The 21,811-nt window shown below is 39.3% G+C and overlaps 1 protein-coding gene across 4 annotated transcripts in view; it reads left to right on the forward strand.

The window, feature by feature from the left end:
• Positions 1–21,043, forward strand: part of m1ap (meiosis 1 associated protein) — a 55,497-nt gene extending 34,454 nt beyond the window's left edge. The window contains exons 5-14 of one of the 4 annotated variants that reach the window (XR_011034313.1): positions 7,297–7,452; positions 8,703–8,862; positions 12,348–12,489; positions 13,032–13,095; positions 13,293–13,435; positions 13,975–14,090; positions 14,423–14,501; positions 15,740–15,993; positions 20,413–20,618; positions 20,760–20,904. Coding sequence is in view for 3 of the 4 variants with exons in the window: in XM_068307640.1 (XP_068163741.1) it covers positions 7,297–7,452; positions 8,703–8,862; positions 12,348–12,489; positions 13,032–13,095; positions 13,293–13,435; positions 13,975–14,090; positions 14,423–14,501; positions 15,740–15,967 (1,088 nt within the window). In the remaining variant the exon portion in view is untranslated. The other 3 variants (XM_068307640.1, XM_068307639.1, XM_068307638.1) reach the window with 3 other exon arrangements.
• Positions 21,044–21,811: the final 768 nt, after the last annotated feature.

A 21,811-nucleotide genomic window follows, 5' to 3' on the forward strand; every position in this document is an offset into this window, starting at 1 on the left:
CTACTATCTTCTAAATTTGGGAGCACCAGTGCTACCACGAAAAAAAGTTAATTTCGAGCCCTGTAACATGATACCAGCGTCTCATCTTCATGAAGATGAATGAATGAGTTGATTAAGTGAAGGTAATTTTTTTGTGATTTGCATATACAAATTTTGCAGTTTCACGTTCTTTCAGTCATCCGTCTGTTGCTCATTATTCTTTCTTTTGTTGTTGCAGTTACAGCAGCCGAAGGTTAGCTGAAAAATTTTCAATCTCTTACAATATTTTAAACAATTGTGTTTAGATACCCCCCTTTGCTTAAATCCAAATATTTTGTGTTTGAGCATTACTGTATCTGTATTAAAAATCACAATCAAAACATTCATAAGCTGGACTTTTTAAAGGTTCTGCTGTCTTTTAACAAGGCCTCAACAAATGAGAATTGCACTGTCTGGTTAACAAAGTACAAGACTGAACCTAAAAAGTAGCTCAGGCTATGTCATGGCTGTACTGTCAACACCTAAACTACTTCCACCTAAAATATACAGATCTATCTTTAATTGAAATCCTCACAGATACAACACAAGAAGCAATACCCTTGCTGGATTATCATGAAAAATCTAACTGAAATCCTTGATATAAATCCCTGGAATCATTACATAACATTAAATTTACATTAGGCTGTGGCTCAGGGGGTAGAGCAGTCATCTGCTAATCAGACGGATATCAGAAGCTCAGCTCCTGTAGTCATGTTTAACTGTGCTTCAACAAAATACTAAGGGAGAAAAGTTTTCTACCAATGTTCCACTGGTGTGTGAGTGATTATTGTTCCTGATGAGGAAGCTACTATCTTGCATCGTAGCCTCTGCCATAATTGTATAATTACATCCCGCTTCAAAGCAGTGATGTATTGTGATTCTCAGTGTTCGTGTGTTCGTTCGTTCGTTCGTCTGTCTGTCCATTCGTCCATCCATCCGCTAGTTAGTCCAGCAAATATCTTTTCAACCGTTGCAGATAGAAAGATGAAAAAAAAAAAGCACATTACTCGGACAGCATAGGGGATGAAATTGAGATGATGACTTTGACTTTGAGAAAACTAATTCAAGCTCAAATTTTAACTTTTGTACACTCAGGAACCGGATAAGATAGAAAGACAAGGGAGAAGGTCAGTGTGAGACCATAGATCAAAGCTAGTGCTTTGATCTATGAAAAGCACTAGCTTTGGTCTTTGACCTATGCAAGTAGGACAGGGTAAAAAAATTTATTCAAGGGAGTCGTGGGATGTTGCAGTCTGTAACTGCCTTGGTTGTAGTTGTTTTTGTAAATGTGAATTCAGGCTTGTGTTGAATTGTCCTTTGAGTAGTCTGTCACCCTAGAAGGTTGCTACATCAGCACAGTCCAAAGGTCACCCTAGTTTCACTAAATTTCATTGATGTTCTTTAACTGCAGAGGAAACCTACTGCAAGATTGTAATATTTTAACAAAACACCAATTAAATCATTCATATTTATTTAATTTTACCAATATTAGTTTATCAAGCACCCAGAGAAGTCTAAAGTCTTAGGTAAATTATACTGTATATCACACTTACTTTTCTTTTGGTCTTCTCTGAGATGACATTCTTTCTTTTCTACTCTTGATCCTCCTAATTCACAAATTTGCTTATTTCCTCTGCTTTTTTCTTCTAATTTCATCTTTCTAAGCTCATTCTATATCTCTGAACACTGGCTGTAAGAGGTGAAAAAACAGCTCCTTGTGTCTGTCTGGCTTTTTGCCTTATCTGTATTAGAGGATACACATGGAAACTCTCATCTTGGCTTTCAAGGAAATAAGATCATTCTTCTCTTTTGAGAGGTTTGTTACTCGCTATCGCTTCTCCAATCTATCATCCCTTGTCCCGTGTGCTCTCTGCACCTTCTTTGATGGCTTTATTCTGTCTTTGTGGAAGCCACATTTGAACACCAGCCTTTTTTGGTTTAAAGATGTTTAATGACTCTTAGCATGTCATAAAAGTGTCTTGTTTGTCAAAAAAAAAGTATGGAGGTTACCATTGAGCTTTTATCCATTCATGGTTTTCCAACAAAAATTTTCTTAATTTTACATCCTCAAATGAAGTATTCAGTACTTTTTTTAAAACCTTACCTGTCTTTTTTTTTGCCTCCAGGATCACTGCCTTCTGAGCTCTACTCCTCCTTTGTCCTACATACTTCTTCAAGTGCTCCAAAGATGTCATGGAGCTGCCATTCTCTCTAATTCTGTGTCCTTCCCATCCTTCTAACCCTCTCCTGTTCCCACATTCTGCTTGAAACCAGGCTCTTGATCTGTTACACTATTTTACTCTCCCATATCTCCCAATACATCAAATTGAAAACAAACAAGTTTATTTCTCTGATTATTTTTACTAAAATATTTTCCTAAGAACTCTAGGTCTATATAGTTTTATTATAGTAGTTTTATTTGTAGACACACATGTTAACTACATGATCATAAGAATGAGTCAGTCATTTGCTTTTCAGACATGTCCATTTTGCTAAATACTCGAATCAGTGCACCATAAATGTGGTGCCAACCCCAATGTCCCTTTCTTTGACCTTCTCTCTAGTATTTGTCACTGCAACTCTTCTTTTTCTCACTTTCCTTGTTCTTTGTCCTCAGTGATGTCACTGCTGCTGCCTCATCCTCTTGTCCTTTTAAGTACAGGTCTATTTCAATAGTGTCCTTGAGCCCACATCCCATCAAGTGACAGAAAGGCAGTTAGGCCACACAGTCAATCGTGTGTGCATTGCCTGTGTTTTGGATGAGATGATTAATGTCCTTTTTGTCAAAGTCTCAATCTTCTTCCATGAGCTATTCATCACAGATCCTTAGACAGACACACAGTGTTTGCTGACTGTATCGCTCTGTAACTGATATGTGGATGTCAGAGGGAAATTCACAGTATTGTGTGTTTGTGTAATCTTATGAGGGATATTTGTGTGGTTGTAAGGAAGGCCTTATTGGATCAAAGCGCAATTCTGTTTTACCCCAATTTTTGTTAAAATTAAGTCTTTTAAGCTGAGAGTTAGATCTAAGATTAATACACTGGTGGGGACATTTCTCTTAATAAATGTAATAGCCAAACCTAAAAAAAACTGGATTAAAGTTTTAAAAGGAGCCTTTCACTTTGCAAGATAATCTCTCCAACTCCACTCCTTCCAGGTTTAACTTAATTAATAACTTTTCTTTTTTGATTTAAATATTCCGAGCAATTACAGTAGTAGTCAGTGAATATTTTACTCATATCTTCTATATCAACTCTTTTACAATTTGCCACATGCCATAATTAAAATAATCACACGACTCACATAATTGGCATCTTGCTTTTCATTTAATTGGATTTGTGCTTTCAAATTAGCTGGATATAAACATTATTTCTAGCAGACAGGCCAGTCAGTGGAGTTAACATGATCTTGTTGGACTTACACAATGCGATTGCAAGAGTCTTCCACCGTTACAAAGAGCAGCTTCCATTATCTGACAATCTAAATGAACGAGGAAAAACAGGGATGAAGAGCTGTGCTCTGCTTCCTCTTCTGGTGCTGCATTAGCTCAGAGTCTCTAATTTCCCCATACAAGCTAATGTTACATTGTTCAGTGGCCATGAGGTTGATGCACTTCCTCATGCAGAGAATGAAAGGAACCATTAGTGGCTGTAGGCCATGGAGGGGTGGGGTCGAAAGTCAGGGAAAGAAATATTGCATGGGGGGACAGTTAGAGGCAGAAACAGAGAAACAGATTAAAAAAAACATTGGGAATCTGGATATTCGACAGCGGGAGAGCTTCACCTAAGACAGCATTGGTAATTGTCATTTAAAGTACATTTTTCCAAGTATAATATGACTCAACAATGTGAACTGGTTCCTGCCGTTAAAATCAAACTTAACTGTGAACTGAACTGTTGCAATAAATGTAGTTTGGTAGCCTTGGGGTTAAAGAGAATGTACCTCACACCCAGGCTTTCCTTAGCTGTTACAGCTCAGAAATCTCTGAAGTAATTAGGTGGTCATGTGTCAGTAAATCCACTTTTATTATCCTTGCCATGAATGAAAGGAGGAGGGGGACATAGAAACAAGTTCCATCCATCTGTCATGTTTCATTTCCACTATGTTCACCGCACCATCTTTAATTCAGCGTGTCTGCTGTTAGTTGCTGGGCACTCTAGAAAATCTTGACATCCCAAAACAGTTGAATCATAAAAACATGAGCTAAAAGTTACTAAAATACTCCATTTAGCTGTGGGCAGCACCAGAGTCAAGTGATAATTCCTTTCCACATTTTTTGTTGTCATTTGATGTAGTGGAAGTAAAAAAAACTTCAGTGCAGAATTAAATACTTGAAGATGACAAATATAAAGGTAAATTTTAATTTTAATGTGCGATCTCCCCTCATCTCTTCTAGTTGTACCTGTGACAGTAGTGGCCAAATGGTCCTAAACCTTATGATGGGTGCAACACCGCAATATCTTTGCTGCGCCCATGACAAGAACTAGATGTCGAAGAAAGGCAGTGAAGTTAAAAACAAAAAAGAACATTGCAGACAAAATTATATTTCTATATCTTGGAGTAAATGCAGGAGCTGTTAACAAATCTGTGAATAATAATATTGAAATGTCAGTCTTCAAAATGTCCTGGTTTAGAAGCAGGATCACAACCAGCTTTGTAAGTGTCAGGAAATAGTCCCTTGATTTGGCTGCACAGCAAGAGAAAGCTAAAAAGATATAACAAGAAGTAATAGATAATGAATGATAACACACATTGTAATCATTTCATAATCTTCCATACCTACTTAATGAACACAGCAAAGACTCAGAAGGAGAGACATCTGTTAGAGGATTTAGCAGTGTAAACACATTCTTCTGAAGACAGATAAGCCTGCTGAGGAGGCACAGGCAGAATTGCTTTGCTTCAACTCCCTGTTCTCACTGAACACAGACTGAGGTTAACTGCTCTCAGTCAGTAATGTATAGCATTGCACATACACATACACACACCTACACACATAATTGACTGTCTTCTGTTATTTATGCTGAGATGCACAGCACCTCCTTTTCTGTCCTTATCACCCTGTCTCATGCAAACACACTCAGATACACTCTCCGTTGCCAAATTACAACCATTTCTGATGGTACAGTCCATCATCCCTGAGGTCACATACCCATCCATCTATTCCCTGTCTCACCTTCTCCTGTCCTCTCTCATTTCTCCTGTTCAATGGTCTCTCTGTAATTCCTGACCTTCTTTTGGCTACACCAACTTACATATTTATTTCTCTCTGATATCCCTCTTTCTCAGTCTGTCGCTTCTTTCCATTTTTACTCCCCAGACAGACATTATTAAAGGAAATGGCTATTGATTTTCTCCAGCCGGTTCTCCTCCATCTTCCCTAGGTCTCTCAAGGACTGTTCTCTTCCGTTTCATTCTGCCTTGTCTGTTTTCTTTTTCAAACTTTTTGTAAGATAATGTCTATTTTTTCTCTTTCTATCATACCATCTCAGTTACCATTACATCTTCACTCAGTAAGGTGGCAAAGCTGATATTTAGTGGGGTGCAAGTCCAATGTTACTGTTATTTACTTATTTTACCGTTGAATGAGGTTCAGTGGTAGAGCTGTTGTCTACTTATCAGATGGCCAGTGGTTCAATCCTCAGCCCTGAAGCCCACAGGTTGGAGTATCCTAGGGGCAAAATACTGAGTCCTAAATATGAGGTGATTCCTGTTACCACCACTGTATGAAAGTTAGGGTGAATATTGGGTAGTATTGCAAATCACTGTGAGTAGTCAGTCAGACTAGAAAAGCACTATATAACTACAGTCCATATACTGATGGTCATAGCTTTACACAAATATGTATCATATTTAAAAGGACATTGGACACATGAAAGGAAACCATGTAAATGAACAGAACCATTACTACTGCTCTCTCCTCTTTCATCGGTCTTGCTCTTAGCACAGTCTTTTTCTCTTATGATGATCCACTTATTTACTAATAAAGTTAATTTGGGGTCAGAACAAAAAATACATTCCATAATGCATCTGCTTTAGTCATATAAAAGAAGCAACAACGTTTTCTTCTTTCCATTTTGTCTCTAACAGTTCTTAGAAGGGAAATTAAAAAAAAAAAAAATTCATCCTTTGTTATGTTCTCATGCCTCTATCTGCAAACATGGCATGTGCATATAATATATAACATATACAGGGCACAGGAGGTGAGGGCTATCATCTAGGGCAGGGGTGTCAAACTCATTTTCACTGAGGGCCTCATTAGCGTCATGGCTGTCCTCAAAGAGCCAGATGTCACATAAATGTAACTAAATTTATTGTAAAATAAATGTAACTACTCCTTAATGTTATATACCCATTCTTTCTCAAGCTAAAAACATTACAGCTGCACTGAAAAAATGTTTGGTTGTTGCTCTTTTATAACATAAATCCTTTTGTCAGGTTATGAAACTCACATAACTCCATCAATGAAGGATACAACTATCCAATGACTAAAGAAAAATAACATCAAACACAAGTTAGGATCAAAACATTTTTGTCAAAGTTAAAATGGGTTTAATTACTGCATAGTGGGAGATGTAGTTTCTGGTCAAAGCACACATTTGACCCATTTATTTTTAGACACTGACCTTTTAATGCTCTCGCTGGCCACATAAAATGATGTTGGGCCACATTTGGCCTCTGGATCTTGAGTTTGACACATGTGATGTAGTGCTTACATCTAGTGTGCAATAGCAATTGGACATTGGGTGATGATTAAGATACCAGGATAGAAAGTTGGGACTGGTCCATTAAGTCTTCTCTTCAGGAGTGAAAAGTGAAGATCGGCAGGCAAACCAGAGTAAGGTAGCTGTTCTCTATTTACCAGAACTTGGTGGCACTTCAGGTGTAGAAAAAAAAGTTGATATGCTGCTACTTTTTCAGCATCTCAAAAACCAATTTAAATTCCAGAAATTTATCTCAACTTCTTTCCTCTAGGGAGTCAATACTAGACTTTTTCACCCACTAGGGCTTAAGGTGGCTTCTGGTTAATTCAGAGATGCCGAAGTCCTTAGATGGCAAATTTAAGTGTCTTCAGAGTCTAGAATGGACATGTATTGAACGTTAATGCCATCTAGTGGTCATAGAGTAAAATATTATAACGTCCAAAAATGGGTCAACAAAATATTTTTAATCTGAAAATAGCATATTTGATTTGACTTAAATTAGTTTCATGTTTTACATTAGCATGGGTCACCTTCAGTACAGATGCTGATGCACCTGTTTGTTTATTCTCAGATTGTCTGACGTTGGGGACAGAGGTTGACCTACAGCGGGTGGAAAATAGTGTGCTTGCTGTTGAGACTGTACTGAAGGCATGGCTTCAGGAGCAGGGAGGAGACAGAGAGCACATCCATCTCCTTCTGCCCAGCCTTCTGGACAACTCCATTCCAGGTACAACCACTGCACACAACAATACAGGTCACACTGTTGGTCATCTTTTATTAATGGCGTTGGTGTCTGTGCTTTCAGCTGATAGTTGTTTGACTACGGATCAGTCTATCTATAGTCATGCTCCAAAATAGATGAAAGGGGTGGCTTGCCTCTGCTGCATCAAATGTTGCTAAGTTGAAGGAAGGTACACGACTCCTGGAGTTTTCTTTTTTATTCCAGCATGATCACAAAAAGGGTAATAAGTGAATTATCTAGATTAACAATGTTTTGTTAAATTGTGTTAGGCAGTATCTCAAAATACATGCTGGTAATTAAGAAAACCTGTCTGTCAGTGTGACTTTAAATTTTTCAATCGTTAGTCTCCTAGAAGTGACAGATATTTTACTTTGTCTCTCAGATTGGAGAAAAATCCACATGAATAGCCATGTCTTTGAAGCACACGCAACCAACTTTGTCAAGCAGCAAAAAGGAACCATAATCACCATAGCAGTTGTAGTTGGGTAATACACATCAAAGGAAAGTCTATCTCTGATGGAATTACATCTAAGAGTTGCCACAAACAATTCTGCCAAATAAAGCTTTCAGAACAGCTAAATTGTATCACTGTGTAGCGCATTACAGAACATAATTTACCATCAGATCCTGACCAGACCGGCGGCACGGTGGCACAGCAGGTAGCGCTATTGCCGCACAGCAAGGTGGTTCTGGGTTCGGGTCCTGCTCTGTGTGGAGTTTGCATGTTCTCCCCGTGTCTGTGTGGGTTCTCTCCGGGTTCTTTGGCTTCCTCCCACCTCCAAAAAAACGCGCTTCTGGTTAATTGGCCGTTCCTTAAGCTTAAGGTGCATGTTACTGTCTCATATTAAGGATAGACAGAATGGCTTTTAGCTGCAGTGTGTTGCTGCAGGTGTTTAAAAAATGTAAATGACATGAAGCCACCTGCATTAAACAGACAATCATTACTGATTACTCCTTAAAATCTGGAATACTTTCAGAAACACTGACATTATTGTAAGATGCTGCCATAAAAATGTTGCACATCTGCTTTTACAGACTACATTGTTGATCAACTTGTGTAAAAAGGTGGCAAAAAAATTCCTTGGAAACTGCTGACTGTAAAACAACTTTACTGGTGATATAATTTACATGTACCCAAGCAGGTCCGTACAGTAAAGATCCAAAAATTAAAAAATATGCAGGACTAGATCTTTGAATGCATAGTAACACTGACTTCTTACCTGTCACCTGTCTAGTGTGTGTGAAGTGTGACATGCAGGAGCGTCTGATTACTCCTGCCCTCATCCCGCTAAACCCAGACCTGGGCGCAAAGACTGAGAGCGTTCGAGACTTCATGCCCGTCACCAAGGGGTCAGCTAATCAGAACCAACAACCACAGAGACTGAAAGTAATCAAGTAAGAGATGAGGATGCGAAAAGGGGGTTCTTACGATAACCAGATGCATTAGAAGTCAGTGTAACCCTCTTTTTGATTACGTTACTCTTTGAAAGACTATCTTCAAAATGGACCAATAATCACAAGCCTAATTTGACTCTGGGAGCCCAGGGTTGTGAATAACGGTAAAGAGACACACACAAATACTTTAAAAAATATATCTAATTGTATTTAACACAAAATAATCTGCTTTTGACAGAACAATGAGTATAATAAACAACGAAAGTAATAAAAAATAGCAAAATGCGCACATAAACAAAATCTCAGTTCAGTCAGTTCATCAATTAATTGTTTGGGCAGGTGTGGTTGTTGTATGGTACACCATGTGTTCCTCCTACCACGCACACAAGGAGGTCCTTCTCCCTCGTAGAATCTTTTCGGTTGGCTTGCCATCTAGTTCATCAAGCTCTCCAGAATTGTCTCCCTCCAATGAAATTGTCCTCCTTCATGGGAACAGGCACTTCACCAGTCCTGAACCAGGTCCCAATTTCAACCTCTATCAAAAAGTCTGACCTGTAGACCATACATACACAATATTACATATAACAAGGTTGAACAAACCTAAACGTGAACACACTTATTTGCATTAATTATGTTAACAACTACAGTATTAACATTGTGAATACTGCGATTAGTAGCTGGCATGGCTGGCGTAACTCATTCAACTAGCACAGCTAGCACGGTTAGTGCTGTAAGCTTGGCTAGCATGATTAGCGCGGCTAGCACGACTCAATTATTATATATCTTCTTTCTTCTTTTCCTTTGGGCTTTTCCCTTCAGGGGTCGCCACAGCAAATCAGTTGCGTCTATCTAACTCTGTCTTCTGCATCCTCTTCTCTCACACCAACTACCTTCATGTCCTCTTTCACTACATCCATAAACCTCCTCTTTGGTCTTCCTCTAGGCCTCCTGCCTGGCAGTTCAAAACTCAGCATCCCTCTACCGATATATTCACTATTTCTCCTCTGGACATGTCCAAACCATCTCAGTCTGGCCTCTCTGACTTTATCCCCACAACCTCTAACATGTGCTGTCCCTCTGATGTACTCATTCCTGATCCTATCCTTCCTGGTCACTCCCACAGAGAACCTCAGGATCGTCATCTCTGCTACCTCCAGCTCAGTCTCCTGTCTTTTCCTCAGTGACACTGTCTCTAGACCAAACAACATCGCTGGTCTCACCACAGTTTTGTACACCTTTCCTTTCATTTTAGCTGAAACTCTTCTATCACCCATCACACCTGACACTTTCCTCCACCCGTTCCATCCTGCCTGTACACGCTTCTTCACCTCTTTTCCACACTCTCCATTGCTCTGGACTCTTGACCCTAAGTACTTAAAATCCTCCACCTTCTTGATGTCTTCTCCCTGTAACCTTACTCTTCCACTTGGGTCTTTCTCATTCACACGAATGCTTCTGTTCTCAACCAAATCAGTTTTCGACCAGAAAATCAGAGAATTTTACGTCTCTGAACTCGACCAAAATTCGGCTCTTGACCAAACCGAAAGAAGCCGAGCGTGCCTGAACGCGACTCACTCGGGAGCCGAGTGAACTCGAATGCCCAGGATGCTTCCTCTGTAGCGCATTCGTGTTCAAAGTTCGATAGGATATCTTTTATTAAAATAAAACACAGTGTCTATTTCTACCCCTTTGTATTTATGGTAAACAGTATACAGTGCAGTTTATGGTGTGAACCGAAAGAAGCCGAGCCTACCTGTACGCAACTCACTTGGGAGCCCAGCGAACTGCCCAGGATGCTTCCTCCGTAGCACATTCATGTTCAAAGTTCGATAGGATATCTTTTATTAAAATAAAACACAGTGTCTATTTCTACCCCTTTTTATTTATGGTGTAAAACAGTTTTTAAAAAAAACTTGTTTTTTAGACTTGAAACGGATTAAAATTATTTACATTAATTATAATGGGAAAAATAGTTTCGGATTTCAAACAACTTGCTTTTGGAACAGCCTTCTGTAACGGATTATGTTCGAAAACCGAGGGTTGACCGTACACTGTCTTACTGCGGCTAACCTTCATTCCTCTCCTTTCCAGGACAAATCTCCACCTCCCTAGCTTCTCCTCCACCTGTTCCCTGCTCTCACTACAGATCACAATGTCATCTGCAAACATCATAGTCCATGGAGATTCCTGTCTAACCTCGTCTGTCAGCCTGTCCATCACCATAGCGAACAAGAAGGGGCTCAGAGCTGATCCTGGTGCAGTCCCACCTCCACCTTGAACTCCTCTGTCACACATACAGCACACCTCACCACTGTCTTACAGTCCTCATACATGTCCTGCACCGCTCTAACATACTTCTCTGCCACTCCAGACTTCCTCATACAATACCAAAGTTCCTCTCCTGGCACCGTCATAAGCTTTCTCCAGATCTACAAAAACACAATGCAGCTCCGTTTGGCCTTCTCTGAAATTCTCTATCAACATCCTCAAAGCAAATACTGCATCTTTTCCTTTGGGCTTTTCCCAAAGGTAACTTGGCAGTTACGCAGACCTTGTTAACCCGGGCGACGTCCGAGCTGGTATGACTCTGTCTTTATTGTATTCACTCATGTTTTGAGGTAGGCTGGTATAGCACTAAGGGTCTTGCAAAGGACCCTCACTCGATATTTTCCACCATGTCTGGGGTTCCAAACCACACACACACACACACACACACACACACACACACACACACACACACACACACACACACACACACACACACACACACACACACACACACACATATATATATACATATATATATATACATATATATATAATTGTTTGTAGATATGCACACACACACACACATGTGTGCTGACAAGCAGCAGACCTTGTCCACTCACAACCGAATGGCCACAACATATCTATCCTTCCTTGATTATGTAGAATCCACATGTTTCTCTCTCACTCAAGTTGACCCAGCATTCTGATGGTCGTGTGCAGTAGAATACTTCTCAGATGAAACTCTCTATCACATCAGACTGGGCTTTGTTCTCCTGAAGCCGTCAGCTCTGTTGCTCCGAAACACTCAAGGGCTTCTAGAGTTGGGTACATTTTTTATTCTTTTATTAGAAACTGGTGGGGCATGGAGCAATGAACACAAAATAAAAGACACATACATTAAGCCAAATATGATTTGTTGAAAGGCAGCAATGGAGGGTGATGTAATGGAGACCAAACACCGATAAACAGTCTTGGATTCATTGTAATTTTGATAGTGAGAAACTATTATCCTCAAGATTTAGTGTTTTTGCAGACATTGCTCCAAGGAAAATTTATTCAGGAGCTTGGAGGACGTAGAAAATACCTTTATCTGTGTGTGTGTGTGTGTGTGTGTGTGTGTGTGTGTGTGTGTGTGTGTGTGTGTGTGTGTGTGTGTGTGTGTGTGTGTGTGTGTGTGTGTGTGTGCGCGTGTGTGTGTGCTGCTCTGTGTCCTACAGAACTCTGCGTGCAGATGGTGTGTGTGAGAGTGTGTTGTATGGCCTGCCATTGGTGATCTGCCCCACCACGTGCTGGCAGCTGGACTGGGACGAAATGGAATCCAACCACAACTTGTTCCACGCTCTGTGCCACACACTCAAGGTGTGTGAATGTGTTTGCTCATCCATCTATAATCTGGATATCTATCAATCTATTTATCAATCTATTGATCAAAATTTGATTAATTTTCTAATGTCATTGTTAGGGTTTTAAATGTTTTTTTCCTGTCATTATATTTCTGATTTGGTCAAGTTTTTGAAGTAATGACATTTTGAAAACATTCAATACATACATTTAAAGTTGTGCCAAAAGAGGCATGTGGGTTTATTGTTGTGTAAATGTCGTAACTCATTTCTTTATTTTGCTACTTTATCATTTTAGACACATTTCTGCTGAGGTGGTTTTAATCTGCTCAGAATTTGATTTGATTTGGCGGTAGTAATACTTTAGTAGTAGTAGTAATAGTAAAATATAGGCTATATTATTTGACTACGAGCAGAATAATAACAAAAATTAGTTTCGTACAGGTTGCTCATGTTGTCTCTCTTCTCTATGTTACTTCTGACACATTTTCAAAAGCCTTCCTTCCTTCCTTATAGATACTGTATGTGTGTGTGATGGAGGTTTAATTTCCTCTCTTTCAGAGTCGTGACTGGTTCCTGCTGCTGCAGGTGGAACCAACACTAAGGTCCACAGCTGGAGCCTCAGGTCTATACATGTTTGTGAGAGAGGGGTTAACAGGGCTCGGGAGTGCTTTCATCTGGAGTGTGTGTGTGTGTGTGTGTGTGTGTGTGTGTGTGTGTGTGTGTGTGTGTGTGTGTGTGTGTGTGTGTGATGCGTGCGTGCGTGCGTGCGTGCGTGCGTGCGTGCGTGCGTGCGTCCGTGCGTCCGTGTGCACAACACAGGTGTGTATTCTCACTACATCCTCCAGCCGTCTCCGTCTCTCTCCCTGCTTCTGAAGCCTGTCGTCTCCAGAGAGCTGCTACTGCCCTGTTCACAGCCCATCTCCAGCCAGGAACCTTCACCTGTTGCCCTGCAGACTATACAAGTGTGTTAAACCCTTATATCTTGTTAACAAACTAAATAAGTATACACAGAAGTATACACACCTCAGAGGTTTAGACACAATTCACATGGTGATGCAAGGAATTGAATATGTTTTGATTGAAACCTCTTTCAAATTCCTCATTTGAATATTGAGACCCTCAGAGAAGCCCACCTCTGTTAATCTCCGCAACGCAAATATGATTTCAATGATAACAAATTCAACAATAAAAATCTAGCAGGCATATACATTAAATTGTGTTGCTCTGATGCATATGTAATATGTGCTTCATGGCTGGGATGTAGATCCTTTCATGTCACTTGAAAATGGGAGCAATTGCAGAAGAATTATCAGCACTTACTTACACATATTTATTCAAAAAGGAGAATCCAGAACCATATAAAAAGAAGCTGTAGTTTAACACAGACTAGTAATAAGCTTGTGTCAACTGAAGTTGCATTCTAGAATTAAATCGTTGTATATCTTGTATATATATATCTTGTACATGGAGTACATTAAGATGGAGTCTGTTTCTCTGCCAGGCTTGTCTTACACAGCTGGATGAGGAGTTTGTGTTCAACCCCTTCAGTCTGAGCAGTAATCTGTACCAGCATCTCCGGAGCCGAGGCGTGCCGTCACAGCACCACTACCCGTACAGGTCACCGGGCTGCTTTCATTCTATGCTTTAACTTTTTTGATAACAATAGGAAACTAATAAAGAATGGAATCTGTAGATTATTATGTTATAAATTATTATGTTATAAATTTATGGTTGTAAGAGGAGGATGATAAGATGATAGTTACGAGGACATAATAGCTATAATCAAGTTGAGTTCATTATAAAAGCCTAATTTTTCACAAAGCAGACTTTCATCAATGGGCTTAAATTTATAGATATGAAAAAAAAATTAAGCAAGTCTCATTTAAGAACTCATTAAATGATGCATTTAAAGTTGTGAAGGTGTTAATAATGAGGCTAATTGATTTCAGGCCGCCGGCAGGAGCTGCATCCAGAGGTCACACTCAACCACTAGAGGGCGCTAAAACCTCAGGCAGCAGACAGCGGCAGGTAAATACAGCCTCTAAAGGTCCTGGTGTGCAGCTCAGACAAGCTGAGCTAATGATAATGATGTGATTGTACCTGATAACACGAGAACAGGCTAAGGATAGGAAGAGTAATGCATATCATTCATTAACGTTGTTCGCAGAGAGTGGAGCAGACACTAGTGCAACTTCCTCCTCACTTTCACATTTACAGTATTCAATAGATGTCAGACTTAGTTTTACAGTCTCGAAAGAGGCTTAGTATTTTAACTTTTTCATGTGGTCTCATCACTCAAAGTAATGGAGTTAAATTAATCCGATGTAAGTGTTATCTCCTCAGAGACAAGTTCAGAGATAGTCAAAACAGTAAAATGACATTTAGTGGCACAACATTACAACCAGGGATGACAAAGAGAGGGAGGGGGAGAGAGATTTATTTGATTTTTAACATCACATTTATTCATAAAAGTCAAATTACTAAATAATCACGTTCACATAAAGAAGATTTTCAATAGTACTGTGCGTTTTATGAACAAATAAACATTTAACCTTTTAACACAGAGAGAAAGAGAAAGTTGTGAGTAAAAATCCTGTCCTCTTTTGGGTCCATTATTTAACAATTTTATGAGCTGTTAGGTAAAGTATTCATGTTATGATCATATTTATTCAAATATATTTACTTATATTCCATCACAAATTATAAAATACTATTTGTAGGAATATAAAATAATTATTAACTATATCATAGCTATATGCTGTATAAATATAAGTGAAATATACAGTCTAATTATACAAGTCTAATTGATTATTAGACTTGAATACATAATATTGTAAATCATTGTTTGGTTTTATTTTAGTTTTATAATGATTAGTAAAATGATAAAAAGCAGTGGGCATATTATTACCATGGTTTTCTTATGAAACTTTATGCTGTGATGATTCATATTGTCTTACATTCGCTTCATGCGTGCTGTCTCAGCGCGGTTCTGTGGCAGCTCGTAGTTCGATTCATCAGGGTAATTCAGGCCGTATTGTTAATCCTGCAACCAAACATGGAGGAAATGTTTTGCTTTTATTTTGTTCTTTATTCATTACTTAACTGAGGTCTTGTGTCTTTGCATATTGCTTATGTTAGTCTCTCATGTCAAATTTGCCACTTTTTTTTTTTTTTTCGGCTTTGTTTTGTGTCAGGTGTTTTGAACACATTCAGCTCAAAGCTATTATGTATTTTGAAGCATGAAACTCCATGTTGTCTCCTTTCAGCCACACCACCAGGGTCACCAACTGGGATTAAACAGCAAGGCCAAGGCCACTGTGGCTCCCCTGCCTTCATCCTCCTCCTCGTTTAACTCCCTTGGACCTCCTCTTGTTCGGGGATCTCGTCCAACTCTGACACTCGTCAGTAGCAAGAAGAAAGATGAATGCCGTCAGGTCATGACCCCCACTTGGCAGGAGCATGATAATGAAGATGATGAGGATGGCATGTCCTAGTAGTACAATAAAAAACTGGAGTGTAGGTGAGAAATATAGTGACAGGAACGTGACAAAAGAGAGAATTTGTGTATTTTATCTCAGAACGTTGTTAAACACTTTGACTCCACACAGTTGGGTTTCCATTGTTTGTATTTAAGCAGCTTGTAAAGACTTTGTAAAGGAGGGAAATGCAATAATTTTCCCATAAAGCTACAGGACACACACACACACCTACACACTCTATTCTGTGCTACTTTCATTACTTAACAAGCTTCTGTTTATGGGAGTGAGAAAAGAAAGCTTCAAGTTTCTGCCCTCTGCAGAATGCTGAGGTAGCAAATCTTAAATTACACACCGCAAACAATATAAAAAGCCAGATAAAAGATGAAAAGGAAACAGTAGGACAATGTAAGCCTGGATGAGTGAAGGAAGTGGAGGGAAGGAACATCCTGTTAAAAAAAGGAACAAAAGAGCAAGAGTTGGATGGAGTAGGAGAAAAGATTAAAGGATCTATAAAAGACCCTGTCTGCATTCAAACGCACGCCCACCAGCACACTTCAACAGCAGTAAACCAGGAAAAACATCATAATTCTGGCATAAAAAGCAGCCATTCTGCAGCTGTAAGCGCTACGGCGTAAAGTGACTGAGACAAACACACACATATGCACATTTCATTACCATTTTGCCCTTAATGCCCAGCGTGAACACAGCGTCACTGTTTTAAAGAGACGGGGAATAAAGCAGCGGACAGGGGGCCTCTCTGCTGTCCTTCACCCTCACAGTTCGTTCTTTCTTTTATGTTTAAAAGAAGAGTGTGCGGGGGGGGTAGAAGGGAGAGTAGAAAAAATTACTTTAAAAATGTGATTTTTAAATGGGACATAATATGACAAAAAAAATGTCATTGGTAGAAAAAAGTGATTGTACGCTCAATCTGTGATATGACTGTACTTAATATTTACTTTAAACACTTATATTATGGGTAATATATGCCAGACACACAGGCCTAATCAGTCTACCGCCATTCCACCCCCCTGTTGAACCTTAGAACGTCGTAGGGACCCAATGCCAAATGTCTTCTTGACGTTCTGATGTCACAGGACTTCCGCATTCATGAATTACATCCACAACGATCCTTTTGTCCTTGAAGAGAATTTGACCAGACCTCCAAAACTACCCGCTGACATTTTACCCATTTCTTTCACTCACTCCATCCTTTTCCATCTTTCCTATCAGTCACAACATTCTTCTTAATCCACACAAGCTCTGAGAAATGGAGCAAATTTGTTCAAATCCAATGTGCTGCCTTGTCTGCCAGAAGACTGGAGCTGATGTTTGTCAGTTTGACCCAGAGGAGTTCATAACAAATCAAAACTGTCCCTATATTATAAATTTATTCAGTGTTCATTTAAACAGCTCATCTCTCACCTGTCTAGAGACATTTGTTGTTCGTTGCTCATTGTTACATTCATTTCACCACAGAAATATCCTGAGCTCATGTTTTTCATTCACACATGTTCCTGTTCTTCTTACATGTTGAGACCCTTATTAATATTGTTCTGAGCTGCAGAGGACGCTGGAACAAATCGTTGCCATTCGTTCACCATGTAGTATATTTCAGCTATTGTGTGAATGCACACTCCTCTATATACATACAATATATATTAACTGACCTTTTAGATTTGGGATTTGTGTTCCTGTTATGTAATAAAAATGTTTTAATGTGATTATTATTAGCCTTTGTTTTGTTAAGTAGTTTGAGATGCTTTGAAAAGAGGGCATCAAACTAATTAAACACTGCTTGCTAACATTAGATAAAATGATAAATCACCACTGTGCACACAAGTTTGTCTTCTAATCTTGACTCATTGTTTCTGGAGGTTGAACATCACTGAATCATTTTGTTCCAAAGAGCAGTCAGGCTGTGAATGTTTGTATCTCGGCAGCAGCGACAGGACACCCTGTTGTTATGGTTCCACTCTGGCTGAGCTCTTTGTTTTCCTGTGTAGAATTCTTATCTTCCTGTAAGTGTCTGTCTGCCTTTTTTAAAAACGTTGCGAGCAATTCCTCTGTCTTATCAGTTTCCATATCTGTCGTGATAATATTAGTGCTATGACTTCCTGCTTTGTTCTCAGTCTACCAGTCCCATTGAAATAATCAGCAGAAGAGAAAAAACTGTCAAAACTTAATCTGCCACACAAACTGTCTCTTTCCTGTGATTGTCCCTCACGGTCAGAGCAACAACAGGACTCCCGTATGGATGGACAGTCACAAAGCAAGGCAGACATGAGGCACATCTAGTCATAGACGTGCCTCATGTCTGAAACAGAACCAAGTGTAAACAGACAAGTGAATTTATGAAAACAAGAGTGCAGTTATCAGTTACTTTCCTTTTAACACCCCACAGAGTTTTTGGTTCATATTTTGCAGGACAATTTCTGATTCATACATTCACATCCCACTTCACATCCATATATACATTAAGAAGTTTTTCCTTACAAATTTTATTTTCATGGCAATGAAGCAACAATATGAAAAACTCATTTATTTCAGAATGCACACAACGCCAAGAGTGTCTGAATGAAATTGTCTTTCAGAACAACGCTCAGCCACAAATCAGCTGGCGGTAGTACGACAGAAATACTCATCAGATATGGACCACATAACGGTTTTAGAATCTTAAAGAGTATTAGTAAAGAACTTCAGCTCAAAAGTGTTCAGAAGTGTCAAGTCTTCAGATCAGAAATTTGCTGCATGATCTCCATTGAAAATGTTGAGTTTTCAAATCTGGAGCTTAAGAAGAGCCACAGTTACTTTTATCCGTACTATTTCATTATATCTCCTGTCTAAGTCACAACTGCCAAAATATGTATTATTTTAAACCCAAACCGTCAACATACCAGAAGTTATCTATACGCTAACAAGCACCAGGCATGCTTTTGATACGTATCTTCGTGTTTCTGTTCAACCTCTCACTGAACCTTATTACCAGGAACTCACTTTTTTCCGTGGTTTCCTTCCTCTGTCTCTACTTTTTTTTTCTACCCTCTGCACGTTTAGGGAGCAGTGTTGCAAACATCTAGGCATTAGTTGAAGCAGTTTAAAAGAGTTTTGTTAAACTTTGTTCAAAGCAATGTCAACCCCAAGCCCAAATAGTGACACAGGAATGCACACGAGATGATACGGCAGCAGTGTTAGCATACATGCAGACACACCGTTGAACCCTAATGAACTGAACAAACGTGACGGAGGCAGACCTGTTGGTAGATTTGTCACATGCACAAGAAACCAGGAAGTTGAGTTGAGCTGTTTTGCAGATGTGTGAAAGATGAGTGATATGTGAAGGAGATGGGGTGACATCTGGAAAAAGAATCTGAAACTTTCAAAAGGCCTTACGGAACCTGTTAAATTCTAATTGATATGTCAAGACAGTGATTGATTCGACTGATTCTACTACGTTTAACATTTTCAGACATTGAATCTCTTTCTGTTGTGTCATCCTACCTGGCCTAAAGATGCAGACTTTAGCAGAAGTTTGCTCATCCTACTAGCAAACGTACTATAACATTTGAATAATGTTCTCAAGATAATAATCATCAAAGTTATCTCATCAAAGGCTTGGGGAATACACACATATACGTGAGTCTTAGTCATGTTTCATGGAGAGAGGGTTCACTGAAGAAAGAAAAAGTAGGATCCAGTGTTTTAGGAGGAATACCTGTATCTACAGTATATTCAGCCATTATCATGTTACCCTTACTCCATCTGTTGATGTTATAAGTCCTTCAAACTGGAACTTGACAACAAAACACCACCACGACATTCTCCAAAACTGAAGAAGATGGGATTCTATTAAAACTTGAGATATACTCCACAATTAACAATTCAGATTAAGAAGTGATATTAACATCCTTTCTGATCATGCAGTCACAACCCTCCAAAACTGACCAGTCACACTACATTAGCTCTTGTCCTCAGAGTCTTGATTTCATGCTTACCATTGCTAACTGGCTGTGGGTTCTGACTGTTTCATGTGAGCATGTTACTGATAATCCCATCAAACGTGACAAGAAAGTGAATGTGTATTCCTAACATGTCAAATTGCTCCTTTCATAGTTTGATGTTGGATCACATGCTTCAAAAACTACATACATATTTTCATGTATTTGAAAATTCCCAAACCTGTAAAAATATTTTTTCAAGTTCCTCTGAACAGCTGGTAATTTGATTTAATTTTTGCTTAACTAGTGAGAAAGTTTTAAAAGAACAAATGATGTGTGTGTGTGTGTGTGTGTGTGTGTGTGTGTGTGTGTGTGTGTGTGTGTGTGTGTGTGTGTGTGTGTGTGCGTGCGTGTGTGCCTGTGTGTATTATGTCTTTTTCCAATGAGTTCACACAGAGTTTAATGGGAAATACAGACATTTTTTCATCACTCTCTTTCTGTTTTTCTTCCCCTGCTGTCTGAAAGATCGGTGGACGTGGGAGCAGAATGAGGAAATTAATCTCAGAACTTTATCCAGTTAGTTTTAGAGGACTTTGCTGTCCAGAAAACACTCCTGCAGCAGGAATGGAAAAAAAGGCAAGCAAAAGAAGGATGGGTAAAGAGCAGCATTGGATTGACTGGAACAGTCTGTACCCCATTGGACAGACAAACATCCCATCAGGACTCAGCATGTCAGCACCTTCTTTGAGTTACTTTCTTGTCACTCTCTCGCGGCCAGTTCAATAAGTCCTTTCTCTGCGGCGTTCCTCAGCATCTCAATTAGCTGTGTTTTTTTCTTGTTTTTCCATCTTGTGTTCTTGCCCTCCTCTCAGAGCTTCTCCCTGCAGTTTAAATGCACAGTGTGTCCAAGACAAACCAGCTGCCATTAACTGTCACCGGAGCAACGGAACAACACTATTTATTACAGAGGAGGAGAAAGGAAGGAATAAAGAAAAAAAAAAGGGCTTTCTTTCTTTTTTTTAGGCTAAATTTTGATGGTGTGATGAAGTGTTTGGAAACCAACTGAAACAACACCAACAGAGTGAAGTGGAGGGAAGAAAGACGGGGATGACATCAGACTGCTTCACTGTCCAGAACAGTAACACACATTTGCTTTTAAATTCAAATACAGGGCATGATTTTAAATTTCAGAGCAAATCTTTTATTAGTCACGTTTACAGACAGCACAGCTGTTTCTGGCACACACACAGACACATTGCAGGGAATGATTTGTTTATATATTTAGTCTGAATATAGAAGTAAAAGGCTTAAATATGTTGTGCAGGAAATGGTCTCTGGAGTTCAGAGGTCACATGAGGAACATGTGACCCCTTCATGGCCCACTGACAATTGACCCAAATTGTTCCGTCAAGCTTCCTTCAAAACAGGAGCATCAGTGTTTTCCTTCAGTTCGTCCAAATTCATTCACACATCACATTCTAGTTCCCTGGGCTAATAATGTAAATTTCCCTCATTGTTTCCCAGTAATTACCTGGACTGCAGGCCGCTGCCCACCGAACACACACTCCAACATTCCGGACTAAATCGGAGACATGGAGGCACTGAAGTTACTCACTGGCTCAAACAACTGTCACATTATGACAGCTAACATCCTCCTACTGCCTTATTGGAAACATAATGTGACATAATTGTATCTTAAAGCTTAAAATGTTTGACATCAGAGTTAGGAAAATTGTATTTCCCACTGTCATGCATGATTGTTTTTTATTTTATTGGCATTTCAAATTTATGCTGTACCAGTTCTTTGTTGTAATTAAGTTAAACACTAATGTCTGTTTCTTCTACCGTCTTTATTGACTTTTTCGTCAGCATTAAAATCTATACAACCAGCTGTATTTATAATTAAAATGGACAAAGTTCTTCA

Source organism: Antennarius striatus, chromosome 23 (assembly GCF_040054535.1).
Source record: "Antennarius striatus isolate MH-2024 chromosome 23, ASM4005453v1, whole genome shotgun sequence".
In the NCBI taxonomy this organism is placed as follows: Eukaryota; Metazoa; Chordata; class Actinopteri; order Lophiiformes; family Antennariidae; genus Antennarius; species Antennarius striatus.